We start from the raw sequence: 13,174 nt of genomic DNA on the forward strand, positions 1-13,174 counted from the left end.
CCTTTCTGAACTTATGATTTGGCGCCAACAAGATGATTTTTGATGATATTTGCAGTCACAGAAACACTGCATCTGGCAAACGCATATTTTTAACTGTTACTTCTGTACATTGTTTGGTCTTGAGTTGATTGTTATTTATTCATTGTTCATTTTTATTTAAATTACGAATGAAGCTGAATTTAGAAAAGAATCTCCTGTTACACACATAAACAGTGTACTATGTTGAAGAGAGTATGTGCTGTTGAGATGAGCTTTGGATTTGATCCATTGCTTCCTTTCTCCTCTCTTCTCCTCTCATCGCCTTCTCCTGAATGATTCTCAGTCAGCTGGGGAAGTTGATATATTGATGCCCTTATCCAGCTGCAGACCGCTGGGAACCAGCATGCACTAAAAAGAAAAATCAGCAGTAGAGCCAGAGAATGCTCAGAAAAGGTGAACACTTAAGTTTTCTTTGCAAAGATTTTCTATTTTCCATCATCATTTGTCACACACTTTAAGAAACATTCACTGTAGTCTGAATGTTGCCCTGATAAGAGATCATTATGCTGCTCGGCAGTGACATTCCACCAGGAGACCAAGATAAACAGGCTAAGACAAACGGCACACAGAAAGAACCATCTCTCTTCTGTAACCCCCCATGCCCTCAATATCAGCCATGATTGGTGAGGCTGGCTGCAGCAGGGAGCATGGGAAATCCCTTTTGGGAAAACGCTTTATCTTTATAATGTCTGGCGCTATTTCTCCTATGAATTGATGAACAGAGTGATTATGGTACAGCAGAGGTGAAGTGATCATTAGCTTATCTTGGTGCATATGTCACTCCTTTGTATCAATGTTTTTTTTTTTACTTTCCTCAGAACTAATGGTACCATTAACCAATGTGTGTGCATGATTTGGTACCACCTGTGAGGTTAGACCAAAACAACAGCACAGACCAGGTTAAATGATGCAGGGGGCTGTTAGTGAGATGTTATGCTTCATAAAGCAAAGGGGAGCGTAAACTTCTGCTCCATCTGTAACCAGCTGCTTCGCCTCTCTTCACCTCTCACTGCACAGACACATGGGGAATTACCTCATCAGGCGCATAGAGCTCTGTGTGTTGATACAGCCTCTGTTTCTGGCCTGTAAATAGCCTGGTCATCCTGTTTAATGCCTCTCTTAAGGACTCAACTTTTTGTTTAGTAAGAACTGAGCCCCTTGCTATCTAACAAATGTGCTCCAAAATGGACTCAAATGCCCTTATTAGTCATGGAATAACTGCACATCTGCGCATCTGAGATATTATCAGTGTTTATTATCAGTGTGGCTTCCAGTCTTTTTAAGAATCAATTTTAAAGTGCTTTTAATCACATCTAAGGCTCTACATGATTTAGCGCTGGATTATATAACTGAGTATATGACTCACACCATACTGTCCAAACAGGCTCCTCAGGTCTGCCAATCTGGGTCCTCCAACTATTCCAGAGTCCAGGTTAAAAACAAAGGGTGATTGAGCTTTTGCAGTACTGGCTCCTCAGCTTTGGAACAGCCTTCTACTGAGCATCAGGTCAGCTGACTCTGCTGCTTTTAAATCTCGTCTTAAAACTTATTTTTACAGAATGGCTTTTCCTAACAGCTGACAGATTTGCATATATGTATGTATGTATGTATGTATGTATGTATGTATGTATGTGTATATACGTATGTGAATGTATATGCATGTTTCATTATTTACCTCTTGCAATTGTCCCTAATGTTGCTTATGTTTTGAATTTCCTCTCCTTGGAAAGCACTTTGTTCGGTAACCCTTTATGCTTATTGAACGAAAAGTGCTCTATCAATACAATTATTACTATTCAATTTATCTTTTTATTATACGTCATTTATTCTGAACTATGCATCTCCAAACTCTATCATACATGCCTAGAGTGTTACATTTCTAATAAAAACAAATGAACCCAGACTCATTTGCTATACTGCGGAGACAAGTAAAAGCCTCCTTTAACTAACCTTCCTGTAAGGAGTTACTGTCTGGCTGTAATAAGCTCTAATGAAACTCAGATGACTATGGCGGAAGCTTCATTCAAATAAAAAAATGGCCTCAGATGTTTTCTTGGAATTCAAAATGATATCAACCACACATCCTGTGTCACATGCAACGCATGAATAATGAGAAGAATATTTCAGTTTTAAATTATGAGAATGTCTTTATTTCAGTGGCAAGTCAGAGCATATAAAAAGTGAATTAACAGTCATATAAAAATAAAGTGACTCTGAGGATTGTCCGGTTTGTACATGGTTTTACATGGGAACTGGTGCGTCAGATGTAGCCAATGATATCTTTGCAGATAATCGGCTGCCGGCTGCCTGATTTCATGAGGGCTGCAAAGTGGTAGAAGTCTGTGTCCATCTCATTAATGCCTGAGTGGGACTGGTGGAAAAAGGGGACTTTAGACTGCGCTGCCACAACGGGACAGGACAGACGTTTTGAAGCATTGGCAGCTCTGTTAATATGAGCAGAGTCTATGGATCTCATCCTCACTCTGTCCCCTACACTCTTAGAAAACCCAGCTAGTCTCCTTCTCATGTTGACAAAGAAGCCTCTTCCCAGTCTTTGTCTCGAATTTGGCTTCAGCTCAACAGGCTCAGGGCAATCTGGCAAGTCCATCCAGTTCTGTATGAGGTCAGCAAAGCTGTTGTCACCCAGAACCAGAGGTTGGCGGTTGCGTCCTCTGGTCAATAAAGAGTTTGTCCAGTCCTCTGGGTCGCTGACCTCAAACGACGTCCATCTCTCTAGACAGGCGTCAGAGGTGGATTTGGGTCGAATACGTCCGCTTGGTGCCTTGTTTGTGCGGAGGCAGGCTGAAGATGACACCCGCACATTCCTTGTCCTCCTGAGCACCACCCCATCATCCTGCCAAGATGCCTCAGAGTAGCCTGAATCAAACTCCAAACTCTTCTGACTGCTGGGAGAGCCCAGGCCCAGTCTGAGGTTCAGGCCCAAACGATTGCTTGAGTCGTCTTCCTCCTCCTCCAGAGGACTCGCCAGGCAACAGGCAGAGTCGTAGGTACTGGCCGTGCTGGCATCAGACATCCGGAGCCGTGTGCGCTGTTCTCGCTGCAATGCTCGCTGCTGACAAGCACGTGCCACTGCAGAGTGGCGCACTAAGGCTGGGAGTTGGTTGCTGATGGGAGCAAGGGGGCATCTGGCCGCAGGGCAGGTTTTCCGCAGCTGTTTCAGGTCTTGCAGTGACCTCATCATATACTGCATCTGCTCCCGTAAGCAGTCGCCTGAGTCACGTAGACAAAGCTGAGGAAACAAAAGCAAAAGAGTCAAACAAATGTTGGCAGTAAATGGCATATCAGTGCATACAGTCAGCAAAGGCAGATGACTGGAAGGCTTCAAAGCCTTTCTAATGAATTACTGCAGTGGAGTGGAAATGGCTCTAATAATAACAAGAGTTCAGTAAATGCAGAGTAACACAGGAACAGCTTCATGGGCACGCTCAGGCTTGCTCACTCCATGTCATGTCAAATTTAGAAATATGAAAGAGCGCCTTTTCTCTTATTGTATTTGTGAAGGCTGGGCGAGCCACTGTTCAAACAACTTAACTCTTCAATAGACACATTTCAACACAAAGCAAATGTATCTGTTGGTTAATTAACTCGACCACACCAGCACCATGAGTGAACGCCCTGTTTTCACTGACTCAGTAGTGATTCAACTGAAAACCCAGACAGATGTTATTACAGAGAGATCTGTGCTCATTTCTAACTTCAACAATTTATCTACAGAGTGACTCCAGGGGCAAAGTAAAAACAGCTGCACCATATCAAGGAGAAACTGGGGTCTTGTGGATCTTGATTTAGCTACAGGGTTCCTGCCTCTTTAAGGGCGCAGCCTGCCTGCCTATGAAATTCACCAGTGATACACGAAAGCATATAATACTCCTGTTTCCTCTCTGACTCACAGTGCTGATTGGTCAGAATCAGCCAGTGAGAGACGGTGGCCCACTCTCAAACTCAAACACAGTATGAGAGATCATGTGACAGTGTGTGTGAAAGTTTGGAAGTGGAAGTGAAGCAGAGAAAGAAAGACAAGATCCCAAAGTCTTTAAATAATTGTCATCCATTCTGATCTCAACTTTCCTACATGGATTTGTTTGCTCCATTTAATTGACATCTTTTTAAACACAGTTGAGAAAAACATTCTCAACTCCCAGACTGTGCAAAAGACCTCCAGCTTAGTGTGGCGCTGCCATTAAAAAAAAAAGAGGGAAATTGAGCTGACAGAAGTGAGATATGTAAGCACGACCAGAAGAAGAAAAAAATGACACAGGATGCAGGTTCATTTCTGGCTACAGAGGTCACATCCAACACAAGCCATCAAAACAACACACTTCTTTCCTCCACTGGTGTCAGTGCACTAACCTCTGAACCTGTGCGACCCTTCTCCTCTGAGTCTGTACTGTTCGTTAAAGCATTTGACCCTGTTGCAAGACCTTCTGCCCCCATTTTGTTCTCATCATAACTCTGTTAGATGTTGCAAGAACTTGAGAAAGTATCCAAGGCATAGAGTCATGAGCCAACAAAGACGGAAATAAAATAAAAAAAACTGCAAAATATTCCATCGAGAATGAACATAAACTGCAATTATACAGATATATGTTCAGAGTCTATCAGTGAAAAAGTCTCCATATGCTTCTCAACTGTCATTATTTACTCCAACAAACACTATAGATGCATCTGAGCATCACTCACCGTTCAGCCGTCTGCTCCATTGGCAGATGTTGTCTCCATATGTTGGAAGACTACCAGATCTGATCCTCTATTCAGACTAAACTAAAGCCAGTTCAACATTTACTTTTCATTTTTAAACAGCGTTCCAGATGAGCAAATAATAGAATAACCAGTGTCGAATAAAATGCGCCCAAGTTTAGATCAAAATGTAAAAAAAACAAAAGTTTATAAAGAGAAAACGCACTTACCATTTCTGTTCCTCTCATCTGTGATGCTCAGTTCCTGCAAGGAAAAAAAATATGAACCACTTTTTAAACAAGACCACGCAGACATGTTCCCTTCGTAAGAAATCACAGCAGCATTTCAAAGTAGGCAACACAAGAAGACACCACTCACTTCTAAAGCCACAGATTCTGTCCGGAGGAAATAATCGGTCCCATAAAGAGATCAATGCCCCGGTTCGATCAGAGGTGTTGCAGCAGGCTGCAGTGTCACCAGATCTCGGCTCCAGCTGCTTGTACGAGGCAGATGTGCTGAGTGAAATCTTCAGCCCTGTTCGCCTCTTTTTACAGCTCAGCCAGTTACAGCCGCTTGCGTCTGAATGAGCCAATCACAGCGCAGGAAGCTCACAGGGCTCGTTTGCGAACCCAGATCTGTGTGCGGCTCCGCAGAAGAGCAAGAAATGCAAAGAGGATTCCCCTATAATTTAGACCTTAGACCACCAAGATAAAAATGTGTCTTTTCTTTTTTGTGACTTAAGCTCTTTAAAGATGGAGAAATATTGACTGTGATGGTGAAAACTTTAATCAGAATGTGTCTTTCGCTCACTTTTATCTTTAGCCTCAAATGATAATGGTAATTAGCTCAGTATGGTTGCAGGAAAGCATCAGGAACAGTACTATAGACATACTTTATGTAGTGTCTTAGAATCGGGGGTACAAAGTTTTGAGTTTGCTTTGCATCTTGCAGCTTAAATCTGTGTAATCCTGTGTTTGCTCATTATTTAATTTATTGCATTGTTATGGCTGCAACTATTAGGATCATTTTCATTACTGATTGAGTTTGGTTTACAAAATGTCTTATATTATGTAGTCCAAACAAAAGTAGCCTACAATTCTCCCAAAGCCCAGCATCTTCATATAGCCTATTTTGTCCAAAAAACAGTCTAAAACCCATTTTATATTCAGTTTATAAAAGACAATCAGCAAATATTCACATTTGAGAAGTTGGAATCAGTGATTTTTTGGCATTTTAGTCAATTTCCCATCAATAAGCTCTTTGTTTCAACTCTATGATGACACCCTTTTAAATTAAATTTTGTGGAAAAAAAGCAGGCGATGTATGTTTTCAATCCCAAGGCACTTCATTTTCATCCCTCTTTCCTGATTGTTTTAAAATCTTATTGTAAAAAGAAAAAATCCTTGTTTTGGCTGCTTGTAATTTTAGAAGTTGAAGCTTCTTCTACTTGTGGCTCATTGTAAATCACTGAATAAGAGCGTAAACAACATGCCTAAATGTAAATGTAATAATTTGCACCCTAATTGGGCATTGAGCCTGTAGCCTTGACAGTTGTTTGGCACTCAAACCCACCATTCACACTATTCAGTGAACAAATGTTTATGCTAATCTGATGGGCTGAGAGGAATGCATCTGCTCATTATTTGTTGTAGAAAAATCCAGATCTGATGGGCTGCTGTTCACGTGCAGATTTTGTCTCCACAGCATGTCTAACATTAGCATACAGGTAGGCATGTCCTAACCCGCTTAACCAAGGTGACCCAGTAACATGTCTATAAGGTGAAGAACATGTGTGATTAAACCTTTGACACTAGTATGATTGAGTTGATCATTTCTGTCTAATGCTCACATACTTGCAGGTATTCTTCCACACAAAGCCTTAATATATAAGCTACTGTGCAGCCCAGCATGACTGTATGAAAATAGAAATAATAGAGTGCAATCTGCAGGTTCCTGACATCAACATAATGTTTCTAAAAAATAAAAAAAAACAGCATTAAGGATGGTTCCCCCTAATGCCCTCCACTTCTAAAATCCACCAGCCCATAAACACTTGACTATGCATTAAGTAATTACACAGGGCTGCTAATGGAATTATGATTATTTCAATTTTCAATGCAGGCGGACCTTTTGTTCTGAGCATCTCTGCTTCTCTGATTGCTTAATGGATTTAATTATTGTACAAGCTGGTACTTGATCACAATCCATGTCCATTAAAGTCACTGATAAATTGTTTATTCCCCTGTTTTTTTATAATACATCATTTTATAACTATGCTGATGTTTTGTTATTAGTTTTATTTTGACATCACAGTGATAAATATTGCAAGGCTGAGGGTCATTATAGGGCTGGGCTGTCAGGTAACCAAGGCTGAGGCACAAAACCGACATCTACATCATTGCACTCTACTATCCTGTTCTGCTGTCTTCAGTCTTACTGGTCCAAACAGGTCCATATAGGTTATAGGTAAGTTTTGATGCACCACATTTTACATTTGTATGTCACTATCATTCACTGAGTCTCTAATTTGTAATTCCGGGCTTTGAGTGAGAATAATTCAGTTTCACAGATGTTTTTTCTAGTCATGTTTTATGGCTTCAGTGCATATTTCAAACCTGTTAATGTGGAGCAAACCATTTGAAACCTTTACCAGCAAAATAATCTTCTTTCACTGTTTGGTACACAAAAAGTGTAATGTTATACTTACTGCCTGAGAGGCCGGGTCAAAGTGGGACTGGTGGAGTCTTCCAGGCGTAGAACTTCAGCACCCTCTAGAGAAAGTACTGCAGAAGGGTTTAAAAAACTGGATTCAATGAAATCAAACAGCAATAGACATGCAGAGTTTTGTTTTGGTGACATTGGACATATCAGTAACACAGTTCACACTAACTCACAGAATTCAGTTGAAGTATGCCATTGACAAGTTATATTGAATTAGCTGAAAAGATATTGATGACCTTGAGAATGTGCACGTTTTCTGAACAACCAAACATAAAACTTACCTTTGTGTTAAAGGAAGATAACAGTTGTTATTGCTATTGATCAACACTGCTTGTCAGCTGATAAGTTTGAACTGTAACATGAAAAACCACGCACCCAAAGATCCTTGTGATTTTATTTTTCACACACAAAACTTGCTTGTTTTTGTTGTAGCAGTTACACCTCTGTCACTGACATCTTTTCTTCAGTTTATAAGGCAAATCAATGAACATGCAAAGTATTGTTTAAGCTTTTTTTTTATGTATAAATAGGCGTATAATAACAGTATGATATTAATGTTGGCATAACATTCTAACAAGATTACATTTAGAGCTCCTGTCAAGCATATGGATTCTGTATGAGTCATTTGTTGTTTTTAAATCACAGCCACAACTATGGTAATAATGACAACAATCACATTCAGTTCTGCATATAATTAATGCATACATGAACTGCAACATTATAGCTGATAAATTTTTGGAGCAAATAATCAATAAATGAGAGAGTGTGTGTCTCTATGTAGATAATACTAGGTGATTATAGACTTTTATAGGGTCAGCTTATTCATTGTACATATAGGCATAGTAACAGCTTTGGGGTATGATCATGCATGTGAATGAGGACATGAATGAACCACTACAGTGTAAACCTCCATGACTGATTTGCACCTTTAAGCTCCAGTAATCATTCACATCAAACTGATCTCAAACCCAGTCCACAATGACACGCTTTCTGTAATATTTCATGCAATATCCATTAATTTTACTTACAGTTCATCTGCAATACTGTCAGTTTCCCTGACATATGCCTTTGCAGCTCCATGTAGTTCTCTTTCACTTCTTAATCTGTCTCAGTATGAGCATTACTATTCTGGAGGGCATCTGCAGAGGACTGGCAGGCTGAGTGTAGAGGAGGGATGGTACACGAGGAGACAATCATTAAGCTAATACAAGCATCATTAATTAGCCGTCTTATCTGTGTGATATGGATTACACCACTGACAGCTTCTCACCTACTTTATACGCTTCTGAATCCAGACCTGAGACAGGATGAAGCATAACTCTGCAGAATGAGGACATTTGCATATTTTCTTAATACTTTAAATCTGGAAGTGAATCTTAATGTCCACTTTTGTTCTCAGACAGATGTTGTTATTGATAATGACAGGTCATTCAAAAGATGGTGTCTATAATACAATTCCATGTCATGCCTTCTCTTCAGATGGTCTCGGTCTCTCTTTGTATTACAGTGTGGAGAGGTGTCGAGACCACTAAGGTGGGGATGGACGCCATTGACAGCAATGTGTCCTTCAAACATATTGACAACAATCATTCTTTCAACAAACTCTAGCTCAGAGATGGACAACTGCAGATACAGCAACAGCATAATAATCAGTTCTGCAACAGCAAAATCAGTTGATGGCTATATTTCTCTAGTGTAAAGTGATATGTCGTTTTCATGGTGTTTTAAGTTAATTGCAGGTAGTCATAGTAAATAGGTGCCATTTTTAGGACAAGAAACAAGTGTACCCAGAGACAAAGCTGAACTTAATGAGAATGACTAAGAAAGTCTGAATCAGTTGTCACCGTGTCGCATAAAATGTTGTGACACTGACTATGGATGTCATGCACTTCAAATGTTCACTAGATGGCAGCGTCAGCTAATTTAAAGTCAGTCTTGAGGAGGAAGTGATGGTTATGTTGACTGATATGTCCTGTAAGCAAGAAACTGAGTTATTGCAAGACATTTATTAGCAATTCTAAACTATTTCTTTACATTAGAAATGTATTTCACAGGTAACAGATGATATAAATTCTTAGAAAATGCCAGGAATATAGAAAAATCCAGTTTCTGAGCAGTGTCAGGGGGATGTTACCTTTTGACCCCACCTACTTGTGAGTGTTGATTACTTTGATAGAAAAGCTGCCTCACCTGCAAAGAATTTGAGAAGTAGCAGAACATACTGTACTGACTAAAATAGTCACTCTAATAGTATTAAGTCTTTTTTTTTTATTGCAGCCTAACACTACAGCAGTTAATAATGTCATAATTTATGTCCTTCCTCTCTGATTCAGGATGTGTCAACTGAAATCGTTTGCTCTAATAAAAATATGAACACACCCTGGTCATCATGGTGGAAAGATCCACTGTATTAATCCTCCCGTGTAACAACAGAGCAGACAAACTGTGTGTGAGTGAAGCTGTCAGTAGAAACAATGTTGCAATAAAATAAAATATACACATAACAAAATGGAGAGGAAAAACAATGTGCAAGAGTCAGGTGATCTCTACTTTTATTTAAATTAAATCATATAGGACTTTAAAGCATTTTAATATTTACCAAAAACACTAACCTTTTTGTCTGAATTAGATTTTCGTCTCTCATTAATAATCACTATATATTCATAGGGTGCTAGGCAGAAAAATGGAAGAAAAAATATCGGCGCACAGTAGGTCAAACAGTACTGAAAGCATATCTAGGAATTGATTGTAAACAGAGGTCAAGGCACAAACATACAGCAACAGACATGGAAATGATACTATAAAAAAGTGATAGAATGTTAGGTACACACAAACTTTAAATATCAGTTAGAATTTTGCCATAATTTCTGCCTGCATGTGAAGCCATTTTTTTTTTCCTTTTTTTAAAACTTTTTAATATTTTTTATTTTCATTTTATAGGAATGTTAGGTAATTTGTGCAGAGCTAATATTTGCCATGTTGAGTCATGCAGAACAATAAACTGTTTGGCTATGAATGATGAACTTATGTAAACATTATTAAAAAAAAAAAAAAAAAAGCACTTTCCTTTATCAATCATATTTTATGTCCATGCCTGTGCTTCATCTCTTTAAAAAATAAGCTTCATGTGATTAAAAGTTTAATAATTTGCACATCAGACTTTCTAAAAGTAAAATGAATGCATTTATATAAAAAAGTTTTCCTTTGCTTCCTTTAGTAATTGAAAATAAAGAAGAAAAAAAAAAAAAGAACAAAAATACAATAATAAATGTTGATTTTTGTGGTCATAGCCCAAAGAGAGTTAACAATACGAGCAACTGGAACAGCAATCATTGAAATTCTGCGAGGCTCGTCGGGTTCTCAGTCTCTTAGGTGTCTTTATAAAAAGCAGATCAAAGCAGAAATCGTGGTTGGCCAGTGCAGTCATTCATGATGTGTGTATATTCCGCCATCTATATGGTCATCGGAGCTGTTCAAGTAATCTAGTAAAATACAAAAAAAAACACACAAATCAGTCATTTCAGACAGACTTTATTTTGTAACTTGTTAGAGAGCCGAGTCATTTTTCTCACCTTGACTCTCTCTCTCATCTTTTAGAAGAGGCCACAATCCTTCAGGTTGTTCTTGATGATGACGTCAGTGACGGCGTCGAACACAAACTGCACGTTCTTGGTGTCGGTGGCGCAGGTGAAGTGGGTGTAGATTTCCTTGGTGTCCTTCTTCTTGTTCAGGTCCTCGAATTTGGTCTGGATGTAAGCCTGGGCCTCCTCGTACTTGTTAGGGCCTGAGGGACAGGAAGAGTTAGAGGAGCTTGATGGGTATGAGACTCAAGTTAAGAAATCTGCTGACAGGGTGAGACAGTTTCATTTGTTTCTGCTCTAAATCAAATAATTTCAGCAGTTCCTTGATTCAAGTGCCATTATCTTCGTAATGTCGGATTCATCTGCATGATTTTGTTACAGGAACAAAGCAGTACGACTTAACTGGAAACAATTGGAGGTATCGCACCCTACTGACAGAAAATTTAAATTTTTTTTTTAAATAATTTGAATAAATAGTTCTTAATAAATTGAAGTTTTTAATCAGTCTGTACCAGTGTACTCAGGGAAGCAGATGGTCAGAGGGCTGTGGGCGATCTTCTCCTCAAACAGGTCCTTCTTGTTGAGGAACAGGATGATGGACGTCTCTGTGAACCACTTGTTGTTGCAGATGGAGTCAAACAGCTTCATGCTCTCGTGCATCCGGTTCTGGGTGGGACAGACACAAATGTGGAGATAAAGAGATTATTTGAGAGCACAACTAGGGCACATAAAGGAAATGAGTTCACCGAAACCTCGACCTCCCTCCCCATTTGAAATCATCCTGGGAATGGGCTTTACTCTAAAGTCATTTTTAAACCGAAGGAGTATAAGCGTAGCTTTCGGGCGGCGATCTCACCATCTCCTCATCCTCAGCCAGGACCAGGTCGTAAGCGCTCATGGCTACACAGAAGATGATGGCTGTGACTCCCTCAAAGCAGTGGATCCACTTCTTCCTTTCTGACCGCTGGCCGCCAACATCAAACATCCTGCAGGGAAACGCACACACACACACACACACACAGTGTAAACATGCTGTTTGTGAGAGAGTGCGGATGGGCTTGAGCGCAGGAGAAAACAACAGTTTTTCAAACTGACAGAGCAGCCAAGCAGCTTCATGGTCTCCCTCCGGAGACATGTGTGTGTGTTTGCTCTCTCTCTCTCTCTCGCTCTCTATCCTGTGAATACATCTCTGCATTTTCCTCTCTTCAGGGCAGGGTGTTCGCTGCACAGGCCTTGTCATTTTTCCTGGCATTTGTTGGCACTTTATGTACAGTGCAGTTGCTGTGGTAACAGGCAGCCATAAGACAGGTTGCGGAGTGGCAGCAGCAGGTTTTTCACTAAGATCCTATATGACTTATTCATGAAGGTGGAGGGTACCTAGATGGATGAGAGAGGATGCTCGTCTGAACGGTGCCATCTAATATTAAGAAGAAGTTTTTCAGCCGGCAGCTTAAAGGTAGAGTGCGGAAAACGCCAAGTGTAACTGTTTGTAGTATCTCACAGTGACATGCTTTTTTCATTACAGTAGAACTTTGACTCTCACAGACAGTCAGCTTTGGGCTGAGTAAGCACAGCTCATTATAACAGTGACATACTTTAGACTGTTTACCTCACCAGCGCGCTCATTTCCAGCACTGCTTACACAAGCTAAATATATCACAGCAATTCAGCACTGAGGAGACTGCTCTAGGTAAACATACACTGGTTGGATTTGGTTTATGCCTTCCACGAAGAAATAAAATACATCAAGACATAAATATGAGACTTGAATATCACATACAGACACATTTCCACTCCTTCAATAATGTAGCTAAAGCGAAGCCCTGACTAAAAGCGTTCTTTGATCTTTGATATTTTACAATTTCCTCTGTTGTTTCTAAAGCCTTAGTGGTGACTAATGTCTCCATCAGATATGTGTTAGGTGTGTGTGTGTAGTGACCTAAATCTTCAGATTTCATTATCTGAGGAATATGTCATTACGAGTACACATGAAACAATGACAAAAAAAATTAAACTGTCATACATGCATATTATGTATCACTTTCCTAATAATTCCCATTACTCATATGTGAAATTCTGATAACAATCCAGCTACTAAAAATCCCACACATATGTGTCCTTGTCTGTGAGGGCGT

At 39.8% G+C, this 13,174-nt stretch overlaps 2 protein-coding genes across 2 annotated transcripts in view; both read right to left on the reverse strand.

Moving 5' to 3' along the window:
• Positions 1-2,172: 2,172 nt before the first annotated feature.
• On the reverse strand, positions 2,173-5,277 carry LOC121894296 (PAK4-inhibitor inka2-like). The gene is made up of 3 exons (XM_042406812.1): positions 5,116-5,277; positions 4,968-5,001; positions 2,173-3,289 (listed from the first exon to the last, which is right to left on the reverse strand). Exons 2-3 carry the CDS (start codon positions 4,983-4,985, stop codon positions 2,300-2,302), a joined length of 1,008 nt encoding a protein of 335 aa, XP_042262746.1. The 5' UTR covers positions 4,986-5,001; positions 5,116-5,277; the 3' UTR covers positions 2,173-2,299.
• Positions 5,278-9,993: 4,716 nt separating this feature from the next.
• The window catches only part of LOC121894035 (guanine nucleotide-binding protein G(i) subunit alpha-2-like), a 63,841-nt gene continuing 60,660 nt past the window's right edge, over positions 9,994-13,174 (reverse strand). Inside the window, exons 6-9 of the mRNA XM_042406336.1 lie at positions 11,896-12,025; positions 11,552-11,705; positions 11,031-11,242; positions 9,994-10,940 (exon numbers count right to left, since the gene is read on the reverse strand). Of these exons, the coding sequence (XP_042262270.1) occupies positions 11,052-11,242; positions 11,552-11,705; positions 11,896-12,025 (475 nt within the window). The 3' untranslated portion in view covers positions 9,994-10,940; positions 11,031-11,051. The remainder of the gene's footprint in view (positions 10,941-11,030; positions 11,243-11,551; positions 11,706-11,895; positions 12,026-13,174) is intronic.

The sequence above is a fragment of the Thunnus maccoyii genome, chromosome 3 (genome assembly GCF_910596095.1).
Source record: "Thunnus maccoyii chromosome 3, fThuMac1.1, whole genome shotgun sequence".
NCBI classification, from domain to species: Eukaryota; Metazoa; Chordata; class Actinopteri; order Scombriformes; family Scombridae; genus Thunnus; species Thunnus maccoyii.